This window comes from Mustela putorius, unplaced genomic scaffold (genome assembly GCF_011764305.1).
Source record: "Mustela putorius furo isolate JIRA1106 unplaced genomic scaffold, ASM1176430v1.1 tig00003836_pilon_pilon_pilon, whole genome shotgun sequence".
Taxonomy (NCBI): Eukaryota; Metazoa; Chordata; class Mammalia; order Carnivora; family Mustelidae; genus Mustela; species Mustela putorius.
In genome coordinates, this window is record NW_025421989.1 from 17436427 (window position 1) to 17453556 (window position 17130).

Consider the following 17130-nt stretch of genomic DNA (forward strand, 5'->3'; position numbering starts at 1 on the left):
CTGGAGAGAAACACAGGCCAAGTACAAGGGGCTCTAACACGCTGCCACTAATGCAAGGTGGAAAGTTCTTCATTGGAGATCTGACTGCTGACCTATGGGAACTCGGCTGAGCAAATGAGGGGGCTGCGGCTGGCATTTGATCTGGGCCTCGAATGCTCGTGTGTGGGCTTCTCCAGTGGGGGAAGGATGTTTCAGGTGAGGGCAAAGACCCAAAGTTCTGGTAGGTAAAACGGCAAAACCCAGGGGCACCTGAGTGGTTCAGTCAGTTAAGTGTCTGAGGCTAGATCTCAGCTCAGATCTTGATTTCAAGGTCGTGAGTTCAAGTTCCGCACTGGGCTCCTGCTGGGCCTGGAACCTACTTTAAAAGTGGGGGCGGGGGTAGAGGCTGCCATGCTGCAAAAACGGCAGCTCCACTCCAAACCCACTGCGCCTGGCATCTGGGACTACCTCTGACTGGCGGGTTATACCAAATACAAATTTTTTAAAGATTTTATTTATTTTTGACAGAGAAACACACAGCGAGAGAGGGAACACAAGCAGGGGGAATGGGAGAAACCAGGCATCCCACTGAGTCAGGAGCCCGATATGGGGCTCTATCCCAGGACCCCGGGAATCATGACCTGAGCCAAAGGCAGATGCCCAACAACTGAGCCACCTGGTGCCCCGTATCAAATACATTTTAAGACAAGTGGCCCCTCTGTGGGCTTTGGAAAACTTTTGGCTCTGCGGCAGGGAAATGGCAGCTGAAATGGGAGTGCGCTGTAAATGCCCAGGTACTCCCCATTTGGACAAGGGAAAAGAAACTATCAGCTAAACATTAATCGCAACTCATTAATAATTAGTAACTAATCCTTCTGTGGGGCTTTCTATGCACTAAGCACTGTTCTAAGTGCTATACTTCTATGAATTCACTTAATCCTCCCCGCAACTGTGTGAAGCAGGTGCCTATAATGACGCACACTTGACAGGAAGTTGAGAGGCTTCGTCAAAGGTCACCCGCAAGCTAATGGGAGAATCAAGGTTAGGATCCAGGCTGGCTGACCAAGGCCCTGACCCTAACGATTCTGGGAACTGACTCTCTAGAGGCTTTAGGCACTAAGGAATCATTCTTACAGAAAAATAGATATGGAAGTAGCACTAATAATTGAGAATGTAGACCCACCTTCAAGTACAGCTGTAGCAGATGCCGCACTCAGACAAGAAGCCAGGCCTTACTTTTTGAACCCAAATACACTCTATGTTCTTTGGTAACACTTTGGCTTACGTCACTACTTGGGCACAGGCCCTTAAGGAATGCATTGCAGTAATTAAGTCTCCCCTCCCCCAATGCCGTTCTTTGCCGGAAGTGAGAGGAAAGGAGGAAGTGGAGTGGGTCAGACAGCGTTTCATGTGGGGGCTTTGTGTCAAGTGCAGGTTCTCTCTCTCTCTCTCTCTCTCTCTCTGTGTGTCTCTCTCACACATAAATAGATAAGATCTTTTAAAAAATGAAAGTAAATAAATAAAAAATCAAAGAGTCAGCCCAAACACAGATGAGGATTATGGATGGCACCCACAACGTTGTCTTGAAATGTCTTGAGGAAAACCCAGTTTGTCATTTACCTTTCTTAAATAATTATCCAGAGAGTTCTACCAACAAACTTTTAGAGGCTTCTGAATGGGCCGTGGACTGCCTCTGCACCCTGGGGGTTGGGAATAGGAGTCAAATGATAAAGAACAGAGTGGGAAATTGCACGGGTTGCCTGGCATCCACATCTCCCTTCTCCAGCATCTGAACTCAGAGAACCTGGTCGCTGCTTGGAGTTCTTTGGGGCGTCGAGCATGATGATCTATTCCTCAGTTCATTCCAAAGACACAGATGTTGAAGGCCTACTGTGTTTAGGCCCCGTGCCAAGCACTGGGAGTGTAAAGGTAAAAGGTCAGGCGTCCCGAAGGAGCACGGGGCCAAAAGTAGATGGTGCCTTAATAATGACATCCACAGGGAAGCCTGAGTGGCTCAGTCTGTTAAGTGTCTGACTTCCGCTCAAGTCACAATCCCAGGATCCTGGGATCAAGTCCTACATCAAGCTCCCTGCTCAGCGGGGAGCCTGCTTCTCCATCTTCTGTTCCCCCTGCTTGTGCTCTCTCGCTCTCTCTCTGTAAAATAAATAAATAAAATCTTAAAAAAATAATGATGAAATCAATATCCTTCTTTCACTGCTGTCTACCATTTCCTGAATACTCATCATGCGTCAGATACTGCCCTCCGTGCTTGTCATCTATTGACTCCTTTAATTTTTCACAACAGCTCTGTGAGGTGGGTACTATTATTAGCTCATTTTACAGACGTGGCGAAGGAGGCACAGAAAACTTGCTGAACCTGTTGACGACTGTCACATAGCTGGTGGGAGGTGGGCTAGGAATTCACCACAGACCTTGTTTGGTGGAGCTCGGCTGGGAGCTCAAGAGAGAGAGAGAGAGAGAGAGAGAGAGAGGCAGAACAGCCTCTTGATTACATACACACCCTGATGGGGAGGCAGGTGGACTCATACACCTTGGCTTTGGGGACCTGTAGGAAAGCGCAGATGCCTCGAGCCAGCAGGCAGGGCAATCAGAGGCAGTACCATGAGGAGGTGAACAGCCCAACCCTGGAGCTTGACCGTTTCTCTAGCCCTTGAACCTCTTCATGCCTCAGTTAACTTGTCTGTAAAATAGGGATAATTATACCTACGTCTTACAGCTATTGTTAGGATTAAGTAAGTTAGCATTTGAGGCTTAAGAATGCCTTTCTCTGGGAAAACCATGACCATGAGGATGGTTTCCTACCAACCTTCAATTTTGCTCTTTTTTGTAAATACCTCACTTCAACTCCATCTGATGGGTCATGTACTTGAAATTTGCTTCAGGGAATCCAGCTCACTTAAAAATTCCTTTACAGCAGGGGCATCTGGCTGGCTTAGTCCCGAGAGTTGGTGACTCTTGATCTTAGGGTTTTCAGTTCAAGTCCTACACTGGGCATGGCACCTACTTAAAAAACAAAAAATTAAAAATTTCTGTATGGAGCAGCTCAGCTGGGTAGCTTGGTTGGTTGGGCATCTGCCTTTGTCTCACATCATGATCCTGGGGTCCTGGGATGGAGCCCCAAGTTGGGCTCCTACTCAGCGGGGAGCCTGCAGTTCCCTCTCCTCCCTGTTTGTGCTCTCTCTTGCTATCTGTGTCTCTCAAATAAATAAAAATAAAATCTTTTAAAAAATTTCTGTATAGTTTCACCTTACCAACTTGGTAAGTCTTCAAGTCTTTTTTTTTTTTTTAAAGTTGAAGTAAACTTTACATAACATAGAATTAACTCTCTAACAGTGAAAAACTCACTGGCACTTAGTACCTTTACAGTATTAGGCAACCACCACTTGTGTCTAATTCCAAGATGCTGCATCACCCCAAAAGGAAACCCCACACCTATTAATCAGTCACACCTCACACTCAAACATTAACCTGATTTCTAAATCTATGGAGTTGCCTATTCTAGACATTTCAAGTGGAATCATGCATTATTTGTCTTTTTGTCTGTCCTCTTGTGCTCAGTGTAATGTTTTTGACATTCGTTTATGTTGTGGCATGGGTCAGAACTTCATTCCTTTTTATGGTGGAATAATCTTTTGTTTATCCATTCATTGATCAATGGAAATTTGGTTCTTTCTACTTTTTGGCGATTGTAAATACAATTGTGTGCAAGTGTTTGTTTGGACACCTGTTTTCCATTCTTTGAGGTACATACCCAAGAGTGGAATTGCTGGGTCATATGGTAACTGTCTGTTAAAATTTTTGAGGAATTGCTCAACTGTTTTCCAAGGCAGAGGCAGCATTTTACATTTACACCAGCACTTTCTCCACATTCTTGCTGACACTTGTTATTTCCTGGCTTTCAAAATCTGTTTACTTATATCAGAGCTAGCCTTGTGGGTGTGGCCTCGTATGGCTCGTGGTTCACACTACTTTCTGGCTTTGCAGGGACACAGTTTTACGTTGGGCTCTCCTGGGTTTTTGGTTTCTTCTAACAATCTGGATGTTAAGACTGCATCCCTGTCAGCAGGATTTAAAGCTCCGGGGGTGATTCCACTACGGAGGCAAAGTTGGGAATCACTATGCCAAAGATCCTAGAATGGTTTCAGTTACACGGTCTTTTTAATCAGAAATTCAAATCATGTTCAGCTTATTGGTCCAGGCCCACCTCTATCTGAAGAATGGCAGGGGAGCGATACAGGGTTCTGTCAGCCATTCCAACCCTAACAGCTAAGGCCAGGTTTTTTTTTTTTTTTTTTAAAGATTTTATTTATTTATTAGAGAGAGAGAGGGGGAGAGAGCAAGCACAGGCAGACAGAATGGCAAGCAGAGGCAGAGGGAGAAGCAGGCTCCCTGCTGAGCAAGGAGCCTGATGTGGGACTCGATCCCAGGACGCCGGGATCATGACCTGAGCTGAAGGCAGCTGCTTAACCAACTGAGCCACCCAGGCGTCCCTAAGGCCAGGTTTTTAAGTTTGTTTGTTATTGTTGTTTTTTAAGAGAGGAAGTGATTTCACCACAGCGGCACACAGGGGGCAGGGAGGCAGAGTGTTTCCAAGGGACCCAAGTGAACTGCTGAAAACAGAAAAAACAAAAGGCCCCTGGCTTTGATGGCAGGTGCAGCTGCTAAGGGCTGCTGGTCCCCACCGCGCCCCCCACCTCCCTTCACAAGAAGGTTTGGAACAGCAGCACCGTTGTTGGCCTCTGGGTTCTTAGACCCTGGCGAGGTTTCCACTTAGCACCTTGCTTCCCTGCCACCACCTTCCCCTTGTGAACAGACAGCCTTTTTCCATTTTCTACTTTGTTCTTCCCACTAGAGAGTTACTGTTGCTAACTGAGCTGGACAGACATTATGGCTATTCCTCTGAATTTATAAAGATTTTATCTGTTTGGGGCGCCTGGGTGGCTCAGTGGGTTAAGCCGCTGCCTTCGGCTCAGGTCATGATCTCGGGGTCCTGGGATCGAGTCCCGCATCGGGCTCTCTGCTCAGCAGGGAGCCTGCTTCCTCCTCTCTCTCTCTCTGCCTGTCTCTCTGCCTACTTGTGATCTCTCCCTGTCAAATAAATAAATAAAATCTTTAAAAAAAAAAAGATTTTATCTGTTTGAGAGAGAGAGAGAGAGAGAGAGAGGAGGAGCAGAGGGAGAGGGAGAAGCACACTCTGTGCTGAGCAGAGAGCCCAATGTGGGGCTCAATCCCACGTCCCTGAGATCATGAGCTGAGCCGAAATCAAGAGTCAGAAGCTCAACCAACTGAGCCACCTAGGCGCCCTTATTCCTCTGAATTTATAAAAACTCCTGTTGCAGACATCTAAATTGGCCCGACTGTGAAGAAGCAGGTGGGACCATATGAAGGTGAGTTTTGGCTAAGAGTAATACCTAGCATCAGTAGCATTTGGTTATAAAAGAGCCCGCGGTTTTCGCTCTAAGGTTATTGTCACTGTTGTTACCACCCTCCAGCCGCCGCCCCTCCCCCGGCCCCAGGACCGCACCTGGCGTGGACCAAGCGGTTCTCTTCTCGAGGCAGCGACGGACCACGGGGAGCCGTGTGGGACGGAACCCCGTGGCGGACTGGGCCCGTGGCAGGGGCTTTAGGGGAGCGTTCGAGGAAGCTGGGTGTTGCTCTGGTTTGGATGCGGGCCGGGAGCGAGGTAATTCCAGGGTCAGGCGTCCCCCTCAATCTTCTCCAGAAGCAGGGAGGACCCGACAAAGGCTGCGACTGGTGAGGAAGCAGCAGTCCCTCCTGTTAGTCAGGATGCGGGCATGTGTGGGGACATTTGTGATTTGGACAAGGTTCACTTGTTCTCCGTGTTCACACAGGATTACAGAGTGGTCTTGTTTTTGTCTTGTCCCATCCTGGCCACAGAGTGGCCTTGTCTGATGCCGGTGTCCTGGGGAATTATTTATGTTCAATGGAAGACTGCCTGGCCAGTTCCCAGATGGCAGGGGCTGCTTTTCTGTCTCGGGCCTCAGTTTTGGCCAAGAGCAGACAAGGTCAGGCCAGAGGATGTGAATCCATGAATATCCACATTTTCACCATTGCCAAGATTCTGTTGATTAGGAGGCTGTTTTGAGAGCGCAGGCTGTAGTTGGGTAAATTTCTCCTGCTTCTCTGCTGCAGGATAGGCTGCTCAATTATCTGGTGTGACAAAAGCTGCATAGGACACACTGGTCAACTGTAGCACAAGCAATTCCCACAAACAAAATGATTATTCATCCTGTAACAGGCCTTGAAGCCAGGGGCCTGGATTATAAAACCCAGAGAATGAGAACACATTCTAGAGTCCAAACAGGTACTTACAGCCCAGTTGGAGATGCTTAAAGAGGGCTGAAGACCTTGGTTCTGCCCATGACTTACCTTTAGCAAATCTGCCAGGATTCTGTCATTGGCAAATAATAACTCCCAAAAGCACCTCAACAGTGTGGGCTCCATTTCGAGGCCTATTTATCACTGATGTTGTGCTGACATCATGAACCACTTGTGTTAAACTCCACTTTTTTTTATGGCAATCTGATTAGCTAATGAGAAAGCATCTTGAGGAAGTTCACCTCTATTTTCCACCTTGCAGAAGTAAGGGGAGACACCTTCACTGGCCACTGCTGCTCGTGCTTAAGGACACAAGCTGCTAAGCTGGCCGGGCTACATATTTTGCAGGCTCAGTGCAAAAGGAGAGCCAGGGGTCCCTTGTTCAAAATGGTTAAGAATTTCAAGAAGGAGCAGAGAAACCAAGTTCAGGGCCTGTCTGAGCTCGAGGCGCTGTGCCAATGTGCAGGTTACATGCCCTAGAGGCCTGCCCTGCGACTGTGTGACAGTGACAGGAGGTACACTTGGGACCTTTGGAGTCTTGCTGTCCATGCAGCATGACTAGGGACAACTGTGTCCCCCTGACAGGACTTCAGAGAAGTGGCGAGTACTGGAGAATGTCCAAGGATGAAAGCAGGAGCTGCAATCTAAGGTAGCTAGACGCACGCCTGAGATAACAGAATAGCTCGAGAAATTGAGACCCTGGGATCCCAGAAAGGAACATACACAGAGCAAGTGCGAAAAGGGAGATCCAGTTCTTTACAGGATGGACTGTACTGTTCAGTTCTTGTAGAAAGGTGAAAGACTCTGAAAAACAGCCACTAGGGACTGGTCTCCGGAGAGGCGAGTTCAATACCTAGGTTCTTTATTCTTTCACGAGGGTACAGAAGTTCAAGCAGTTAAAGTTTGGCCATTACAGTGATTCCTGTGGAGCTTCCGGACGCGGAGGGACGCACGGAAGACCGCTGGCATGATGGAACCGTTTGCTCAGTGCTACTCTCAGTGGAATCAAGGAGGGCTTTAGGGCGCGCTGATGTTCTCTCCTTTGCCACATCGTGTTGAATACAGCCATAAGCCCAAAGTCAAAGAGAAGCCCACAGGGGAAAGGTTCACCACCTCGAACAGGGGCATCAGTAATGGGGGAGCAACTCTGGAATCTGTACTATCCCAAATCAGCATTAACAGCCTTATTCTCTGACTTGCTTCTCCACCATTCCCATTTTTCATGCAAACGTAGGTAAGTAAAACCAAGAGGTTTTCATTTGATCCCCCAATACAAGCCGACCCTTGCTAATAATAATGGAAATAATTCTAATGGGTTTAACTGTAGCATTTCAAGAGTTAAGGAAAAGGCGGCAGTACTTTTAGCCTACGGGGTGGATCCTAGCATTTGATTTTCTTGACTTAGCCAGGAAATAAGAGGGGCCCCGGCTTGGGGGATGGTCTGGGGATGTGTAAGGGGTGGGCCCCCCCGGAAGTCGTGCTGCACTGTTCAAACCTAAGGTGACCTAACGGATGGCGGGAGCGCCCGCCCGATCATCGGCGCGGGAGCAGCCATTGGTGACGCACGCCGGGGAGCACGGCGCCCACGTTTCCACCATTGCATTAGCGAGGCCCCACACCCTGCGCTCTAAGTTCGGGGCTGCGGGCTTCCTCGCTTCCTCCCTCCCGGAGGCGGGCCCGACCCCGCCCCCGCGCCCCGGATCGCTCCCGGCGGTCCCTCCCACCTCCTACCCTCGGCCTCCCCGGCGCGGCTCACTCCCCGCCGGCCGCAGCCCGACACGCCGTGCGGCCCCCCAGTCTCCCGCGGCCGCCTCCCCCAGGCATGGCACAGGGCCTCGCCTCACTATGGCAGCAGCACGGCACAGCACGCTCGACTTCAAGCTCGGCGCCAAAGGTGAGGGCGCGCGGCGGCCACCTGCCCGGTCGCCGGCGCCGCCCGCCGGGCTGGGGCCAGCGGGGACCGGGCGGGGCGCGCGCCGCGGGCCGAACAATGCGGACGGCCCGCGCGGCCCCGGAGGCTCTCCGGCTGCGGCGCCGAGCGCGCTGCGGGGCCGCGTGCACCGGCGGCCGGGGCGGGGGCCGCGCTCCAGCTCCCGCCGAGGTCGGTCCCCAGGGCAGCGCGGGGCCTGGAGGGCCCGCTTCCCCCCACAGCCGTGCTCCCGCGGCGCCGCCCTGCGAGGCCCGGGTCGCCCACCCGCGCGTCCCGTGCGGGCGTGGCCGCCCCTGCAAGGGTCCCCTTGGCGCCGCGCGGCCCGGGAGGAACACCCCCGCGTCTGCGGGCCCCCACTTAGGGCGGAGGTGCAGGGGCGGGGGGCGTGCGCCGCGCGGGGCCGCCCGCGTGACCTTTTCCTGTACTCGGAGGCGGGTAAATTCCCTCCACCCTGGGGCGGGGGCTCCCCTCGTGGGAGCCAGGGCTCGGGCAGGACCGCGCCGCGCTCGCAGAATTCTTAGCCGACTGCGTAGGAGACGGGTCCCGCGGAAAGGGACGGGGGACGGGAAAGGAAACGAAGATTATGGAAGGGGGGGTGAGGTCTGGGCGCGGGAACTATAAGTCTCGGAGTCTTGGAGGCTCCGAACACAGCCGGTCAGAACAGAGGGCTGGAAAGTGGGAACTGTGTGCAGCAATTACGAAGGGGAAGGGTATTTTTGCATGCTTTTCTCTAGGTTTTAACGTGGCGGGGGGAGGGGTAGGACTGCCAGCTTTTTTTTCCCGCTGGCTTTTAAACCTGTAAGGACTGCAGACTTGAATCGGCGCTTCCCGTGCATCCCATGAAGCATCTCATCCGTATCTGGCCTTTTCACCGTTTTCCTCGAATTGGATGGAGCAACCTTTACTGTTCCCACCTAAAACCGTGGCTTTTTCACTTTCTCTCTTTCTCTTCTCCTTTCTTGAAGTTCTGAAAACTCATTTTGCATTTTCTCCCCCAAGCTTAAAGGCTCTCCGAAGGCAGATTTAATTTAAGCAAACAAACAAAAAAGTTGGGGGATTTGAAGCAAGACCGAGGTTTGCATCTTGTCTTTCTTGATGGGCTCTACATGGGACTTTGGCCTTACCTCTCAAGCTTTCAGAGTACTATCCTCCCCATGGTTAAAAAAAAAAAAAAAAAAAAAAAGGACAGTGCACACTTCATAGGGCTTGATTTTTAAGGGAGTTGCCCTAAAATACGACAAGGTTCTTAAGTAATGGCAGTGTATTAGGTGGTTGGGAAGTGACTTTGAGAAAACAAAGCATTTTTTAGTTCCCACAATTCCTAGTTGAGGATGGAGAGTATTGGGAGATGGAGTATTTGGTGATGGTAGAGTCAAGAGATAAAATGGTGATTGGAGTGAGCAGCTAGTGTTGGGTGTGAGATGGCTCAGGTTTTGTTGAGTAATGAACCCTGCCAACTTTAGGGATTAGTGGTTAGTGAAGGTTCTTGCATACTGAACTTAAAGGTGAGGAGGATGAGGCTTGAAGTGGTTCTGGGTCGCCCAGCAGCGTTTAGGAAGTGTCCTTGGTGGAAGCATGTGTGAACATTGACCTGTCCTTATTGAACATGGGTTTTCTAGGCTCTGAGGAGGGTAATCTCAGGATGAGGCTGGAAGCTTCTGGCACTTCTTTCAGTCTGTGCTGGTGCCTGAAGCCTTAACCAGCTTTCTGCTTAATTCAAGTGTGGTATGTTGAAATGACGACTCACAATGGGCTTCTGTGTTCCATTGTAAAAGTGTGGGGGAATCTTTACTTTATGAAGAAAAAGTGAGAGAACTTTATTTTTTTTAATTTTTAAAGAAAGATTTGTTTATTTGAGAAAGCGCGCACAAGCGCCCAGGGAGAGCAGAAGCGGGATTCCCGCTGAGCAAGGAGCCCAGCGCTGGGCTCTATGTCCCAGGACCTCAGGATCATGATCTGAGCTGAAGGCAGACACTTAACAGACTGAGCCACCCAGGTGCCCCTAATTTTCTTAATTAAATAATCTCTGCTCAGCGCAGGGCTTGAACTCACGATGTGCAGATCAAGGGTCACATGGCTCCCCAGACTGAGCCTGCCAGGTGCCCCAAGCAAGAGAACTTGGAGCTAACAGTGGCTAGAGAGGGAGAGGACATAAATGCACAGTTTAGAGGGGAGCAGGAGAAACTGGCAGGTTCTAAGCTGGCAAGGTGTAGACATCTAAATAATTTAATTGGGCAAGGAGAAAATAAAACATTTCCAGCCAATTATCCTTAATTTTCAGCCTGTTAATTTTTTAAAAACATTTTTAATTATTTTATTTATTTATTTGAGAGAGTGAGCAAGAGATCGCGAGCAGAGGGGAGGGGGTAGAGGGAGAAGCAGACTCCTCGCTGAGCAGGGGCAGGGGGCTCACTGTTCATCTGGATCCCAGAACACCCCTCCCCCGACCTCATCATGACCTAAGCTCCAGGTAGACACTTAACTGACCGAGCTACCCAGGTGCTCCTTTCAGCCTGTTCATCTTAAAGATGAAAAAATTTTGACGGCCGAGCTGAAGAACATTCTAAGAAGAAACAGTACCCAGGAGGGGGATGAGTGGGATGTGTGTATACATTCATCTTTGTTCTTGAGTCCCTACGAAAGTGTTTTGGGAGTAAGAGAACTCTGATTCTTTTTATGTATAATTTTTTAAAAGATTATTTATTTATTTATTTATTTATTTCACAGACAGAGATCACAAGTAGGCAGAGGGGCAGGCAGAGAGAGAGAGAGAGAGAGAGAGAGTGGGAAGCAGGCTCCCGGCTGAGCAGAGAGCCCGATGCGGGGGCTCTATCCCAGGACCCTGGGATCATGACTTGAGTCGAAAGCAGAGGCTTTAACCCACTGAGCCACCCAGGCGCCCTTACGTATAATTTTTTTAAAAAAGAATTTATTTATTAGCGAGAGAGCATGAGCAGGGCAGGAGTAGAAGCAGAGGGAGAGAGAGAAGCAAGCTGCCCGCTGAGCAGGGAGCCCAAGGTGTGGGACTCCATCCCAGGACCCTGAGATCACGACCTGAGCTGAAGGTAGATGCTTAACCATTGATTCACTCAGGTACCCTGAGAACTCTGATTCAGTGTTTCCCCACAACTTTGTTTGGGGGAGACATATCATCCTTGCTGTTGATAGCTGTCTACACTTGGAAAATAAGGGAATCTGGCTAGACTGGGATCTTGTAAGTTCTAATTTACAGTTAGGGGCACTTGGTGAGAAATCTACCTACCACCTGTGTGTGAGGTCTCCAAAAACATTTATTTTAATTGATAATAATGAGTCAAAAGGCATTAGTGTTGGCATGTTAAGTACTGGATGTGACTCAAGGGTGAGTCAAATGCCTGTGGAGCCTGGATTCATGTTCTTTTTCCCATTTGTCAGTAATCCTTCCTAATGCTCCTTTTCCATGATGTGATTTTAATGGAATTAAACTCGAACCACTTAGTTACGTTATTATGTTGCGATTCCATATAACTTAGTTACCAGTGCAAGCCCGCTAGTACTCAGCCTCCACTGGGCATGGGTTGATTCTGGTGGTGCCTGTTTGGTGTTGGGGCTGATGACCTAATTCAGGAAATTTTAATTTTTGCTAAAAAACAAAACCTCATCCTTGGTCATCTTGTAAGTCAAGAATTGGATTCTGAGGACTCTTGAACCCAGAAAACAGTTTGTGATTTCTCAGCCGAGGCTAACAAGAACACACATGTTCCATGTTTGGATGGTTTGAGTTTCTCTGGGTTGGTGCAGGACACATAACTTGTTCCCGGTCATATAAGCTGGGCAGCAAGTGGGCTAGGTTGTCCAGTGGGGAGTGTGGACTCTCGCTCTGCTGGCCCTGTTAGAGCAAACAGTCTCTGGCCAGTCAGTCCTCAAAAGGTCTAGCAGTCCTCCTCTCCTTGTCTTACTTCTAAGAACCCTGGGCTGGGAGTATCTTCGAAGGCCGACCTCCAGTGTCTGCATCCTGGACACAGTTCTGGTCCATCATAGATACTTCCTAAGTGCTGGTTAAAATGGACCCGATATTATGGTCAAGATGGAAAGTGAGTTCCAGTCCCCTAGGGGAAAACAGGGCACACACATTTACTGGTCTTGAATGAGGAAACCTGCCTGATCCTGTTACTTTCAGGTTGTAGACCGCCGATCTATAGTGGATGTAGGGAAACAGTGACTTGTGTTACTCCAATTCAGAAAGTAGTTTTATAACAAAGATCTTGTTCAATAAATTAACAGAAGGCTGCTTGGGAATTGGACTTAACCAGAAAGATTTAGGATAGGGGTTTTACTTTGTGCTTCTGACCCTTATCAAGGAAGACTGTGGAGCCTCAGAGTAAGAATTTTGCTTTTTTTTGGAGTGGAGTTGGGAGAGAAGAGCGAGAGAGAATTTTAAGCAGGCTCCATGCCCCACGCATGAGTGGGAAGGGGGGCTCCATCTCACAACTCCTAGAACATGAGGAGCCCAAATCACGTTGATGCTTAACAGACTGAGTCACCCAGGTGCCCGTCAGAGTAAGAATTTTAAATGCATAAAGTAACGCAGTTACTTTAAAATACAATTTGCAAGATAAAAGAAAATCCCAAATATGTAACAAGGTAACACGTGCTTCTTCAGTAGCACATGAAATAACATGATCTAGCATCAGGCCTAATAACTTCCATAGCTTTGAAGTAGAACTGAGAAAATCATATTTCAGCAATCGTGTAAGAAAAAGCTGTGATTTTATTGGTGACGATAGCCATCATAGTCTACGTGTGCTTTTACAAGCATAACTGAAGAAAATGTTAAGTTTCAGTTCGTGAAGATAAGTATGTGTATTTTTTTTCCCATCTGAGTTCACAGCCCCCCCCCATTGTATCCGCTGGCCCCTGGGGAATCCATGGACCCCTGGTTCAGACCCCCTACTTGGAGAGGAAAGGGAGAGCGGATTCTGTGTATTGTTTCTTTCAGGCAGGGTAGGTTTCCACTCTAGGCCAGAGCTGTAAGCTAATGTCCCTGGTTCCTCTTCAAGACAGACATCTCTTTGAAAACATAAAAGCCGGTATTTATTAGTTGCCTCCTGGGCTAGGCATTGCCCTAAGCGCATTACACGTTATTTTACGTAATCCTCACAACAACCCTGTGGTAGGTCCTGTTATCCCCATTTTAAAGATGAATAAATAGGCCCATTGAAGCTTTTCACCTTATAAATGGGGTAGCTGGGATTCAAAGCTTTGTCTGTTTGATTCCAAGGCCTTTGTTAATTCCACGACTGCCGAAGCCTCTTAGTTTAAGGCCCACATTCTCAACCACCCTGTCTCCCTCCCTCTTCCTGGGGACATTTGGCAGTATCTGGTGACATTTTTGGTTATCATAAGTGGGGAGATGCTACTAGCATTTTGTAGGTCAGGGGTGCTTGCTCAGCCCCTCCATTGCTTAGGACAGGCCCCCCCCCCCCACAGTGCTGACAGTCGAAGATGTCGGTAGTGCTGATGCAGAGAACCCCCGGTGTAAGTTCTAGCAAAGCCGATGCTGCCATGCAGATGACAGATCATCAGAATTTCCCTGGTTCTTTTTGGAAGTCTCCGTTACGCGTAAATCAGGAGTCCTATTACAGGGACGGTGGGTCTTACCTTCCTCCTAGGTTTGCCCTGGGCTCGGCTAGGAGTAGAGGGCTTGGCCAGCACGCACTTCTGCACTGCTGAGCCTGTGGCCTCTGGCAACCCTCCCTCCCCGATTTCCTGAGCCTTCCCCGCATCCTCAGAGCTCCCAGTCTTTCTGTGTTGTTCGTTGAGCTGCTTTCTGGTAGAAGCATATAGTCTTTGTGTGATTCCTAGCTATAAGCACAAAACCTGAAAAATCCAGTTTTGATTGCATCGTGTGTTTGGTTTAAGAGGAGAGAAAGCTTTCCCCTTTGTCTCGGCATTATCCTCCCTGGTCCCAACTCTTCATCTACCGTTGGGATAACAACACCCCGCCCCCACATACCCGCTTTAACAATGTAGCCTTAAGGGGGGGCAGATGCTTGGGAAGGGGGAAATGCTTGCTTGGGTCCTTTTCTGGATTGACTGACTCCCGATCTGGGCTGGGGGAGTTTCTGGAATTTGCATTTTTAACCAGCTTCCTCCCAGTGATTCTGATGCTAATTAAGTATGAGAATCAGTATAATAGGATCCTCATTAAAAACCCAAAACCCTCGTTTCTTGTGAACACGGGACATCCTTCTACCTCCAGCCCCAGGCAGCCAGTCCTTTAGGCCTGCAAGACTGCATCTGCTATGCTCTCACATTCCGTGTTCACCTTTTTTCCTGGCTCCGCTTCTTGGCCACAGCCTCCCAGTGTGTCTCCATTTTGGGGAAGGGCCTGATCACCACAAACTCAACAGATTCCTGTCCCTTTTCCCATGGAAAAGCCTCTCCTGTGTGTTCTCATCACCACGTGGCTAAAGTCGAAACTCATTGTCAGCCCTTCCTGGGGTCCTTTCTGCCCCGCAGTCCCCCCCCCCCCCCCCGCGCAGGTTGGAGGCTCACACTCCCTGTGCTTGCTTCCAAGGAGCTGGGAGGCACCCAGACTCAGAATTTAACAGCTCCGGGGCAGGCATTTTTCGTCCTTTAGGTATTCTCTCGAACTTGAATGCTATTGGCAAATGTTTGTTTTATGGACTGTTTGGGGTTGGGGTGGAATTTTGTGGTGGTTTCTAACGCTCTTGGCCCCCAACTCTGCAAACGATTCTTAATTGCACTAATCAAGCTGTATTTGACTCCAGACTGAGTAATTGCACATTTCTGGGAATTAGTTTTGTGAGCTTGCCATTAAAAAATTGTAGAAACCATAATGAATCTTTCTGGAGTGTAGTTCCAAAGTTACACCCATTTCTTTAAACGTGTGGAGGTGGCGTATGGTAAAGTGAGTTTGTGCTTGATCTCTCAAGAAGCCTCATCTAGTTATTTGGTCGTTCTGACGGTATTTTAAGTGCCGTGGAAGGGATAACAGCTGTTTAAGAAATTGACTCCATCATCTAGGCATTAGGAACGATCTCTACCCCAGCTAATGAGAGAAGTGCATTTTCAAGTAACCCGAAGCCCCGCATGTGACATTTTTTCAGGATTGCATTTTCCAACTGCCTAACCAGCTAGTAGACACTTTGCTGAGTGTGTGTTGGGGTGGGGTGGCGGGGGGAGGTGCTTTTAAGTTGGTGAAGATTAAAAAGACAAGCTAGAAAATGCATGTATCGTGTGCGGCAACAGTTCAGTATTTGGAACAGACAGCAAACCCCGTCGTCGTAGGGATAGAAACCCTGGTACACCCTTTAAAAACAAAATCTTATGATTAGGTAACCTAGGAAAGAAAAACATACAAGTGGCAACAGAGGTAGACATAAAGGTGTCCAACCTAACAAGGAGAGAAGCAAAATAAAAATAGAATAGTCTTAACTTCCCGGATTGGAAACTGAAAAAAATACTAGAAGTGGACACATAATGGAAGGTTTTGCAGTGGAGAGTTACCAGTTTCGAAATCTTGTTTGCATCTTAATTGTGTCACCAATCGGGCTGCATCTGAATGGCCGCAGGGGCCTTTGTTACCCTGTTGGGAGAGACAACTGAGGTAAGGTTCCCGGGGGGCCTCCTTGGGGCTCCCAGCCTGGGAAAGTTAGAGCTCTTGGTTTCAGGCTTGGTATCCGGCTAGGATTTGGAATGCGGGGCTTTGTAATTTGAAGTACTAATCCCTGGCAGGTGAGGATCGTTAGAAAGTTCCCGGGCTGTGTGGTTGGGCATCTGTTGAAAAGCGTGTTCAGGAAAGCTGTTCGTGAGTTGGGTTTCTGGAGCGCCGCACGGGGCAGGCGCTTTCCCCAGTGCCTGAAATCAGGCCTGCTGCCGGGTGCTGCCGCGCTGGCCACCATCTCCTGGGCGTTCACTTCCAGGCCCAGTTCTGCTGAGGAGTCGGGAGACCTCCTCGGTTGCATCTTTAAAGCAAATGTGTAAACCACTGCACGGTTGCTCTTTGAAACCCTTACAGCTGGGCACTTATCCAGACCCCAGGAAAAGCAACTCTGGGGCCCTAAGTTGTGGTGGGCCTGGATTTCATTAAATGGCTACTGTCATCTGTGTCCTGGAAGGAGCCACTGAGCTAGTGGCTGTACTTGGGGTCCGATGGGTTTATGTGCTAAGCAGCAAACCTGGAAGGAGCTGCTGAGAACTGGTAGCATCTTCTAGATGACCCTCTGGGTAGTTTCACATGTGCCTTAATTTCTCCCTCTGCGTGAAGGCTCTAATGATACGAAATCCCACACACTGTGTTGCTGGGTGGGATGTCCAATAAATGTTTGGAAGAGTGTCAAATGATACATAAAACACTGAACACTAATTGCGAGACTTAGGGCTAAGTACTTTGAGATTGTGCCAGTGGATAAAGATGCTCGGTTATAAAGAGGGGGGAATTTAACTTCCTGAAAGATGAGGAAAGTTCTGCTGGCAGAAGAGGTGGAAAATAAAGCATTGGCAGGCAGTTTGAAGGTTGGTCTTACTTTATTTAAAGGCGCTTTTTAAGTCGAAGAATTTTTTTTAAAAGATTTTATTTATTTATTCGGCAGAGAGAGAGTGCACAGGTAGGCAGAGGGGGAGGGAGAAGCAGGCTCTCCACTGAGCAGGGCCCCAGGTGGGGATTGATCCCAGGACCCTGGGATCTCGACCTGAGTCAAGGCAGCTTAATGAACTGAGCCACCCGGGCGCCCTGTTGCTGAAATCTTATTTGTTAAGGATTGCAAAAGGAGTTTTCTGTGTATATATTCAAGAGGGATACTGGTCTGTAGGTTTCTCTTTGAGGACTCTTGTTTTTTTCTGGTTTTGGTATTAGG

At 48.8% G+C, this 17130-nt stretch overlaps 1 protein-coding gene across 1 annotated transcript in view; it reads left to right on the forward strand.

The window, feature by feature from the left end:
- Nucleotides 1-7836: 7836 nt before the first annotated feature.
- Nucleotides 7837-17130, forward strand: part of SMS (spermine synthase) — a 48596-nt gene continuing 39302 nt past the window's right edge. Inside the window, exon 1 of the mRNA XM_045089405.1 lies at nt 7837-8233. Within this exon, the coding sequence (XP_044945340.1) occupies nt 7852-8233 (382 nt within the window). The 5' untranslated portion in view covers nt 7837-7851. The remainder of the gene's footprint in view (nt 8234-17130) is intronic.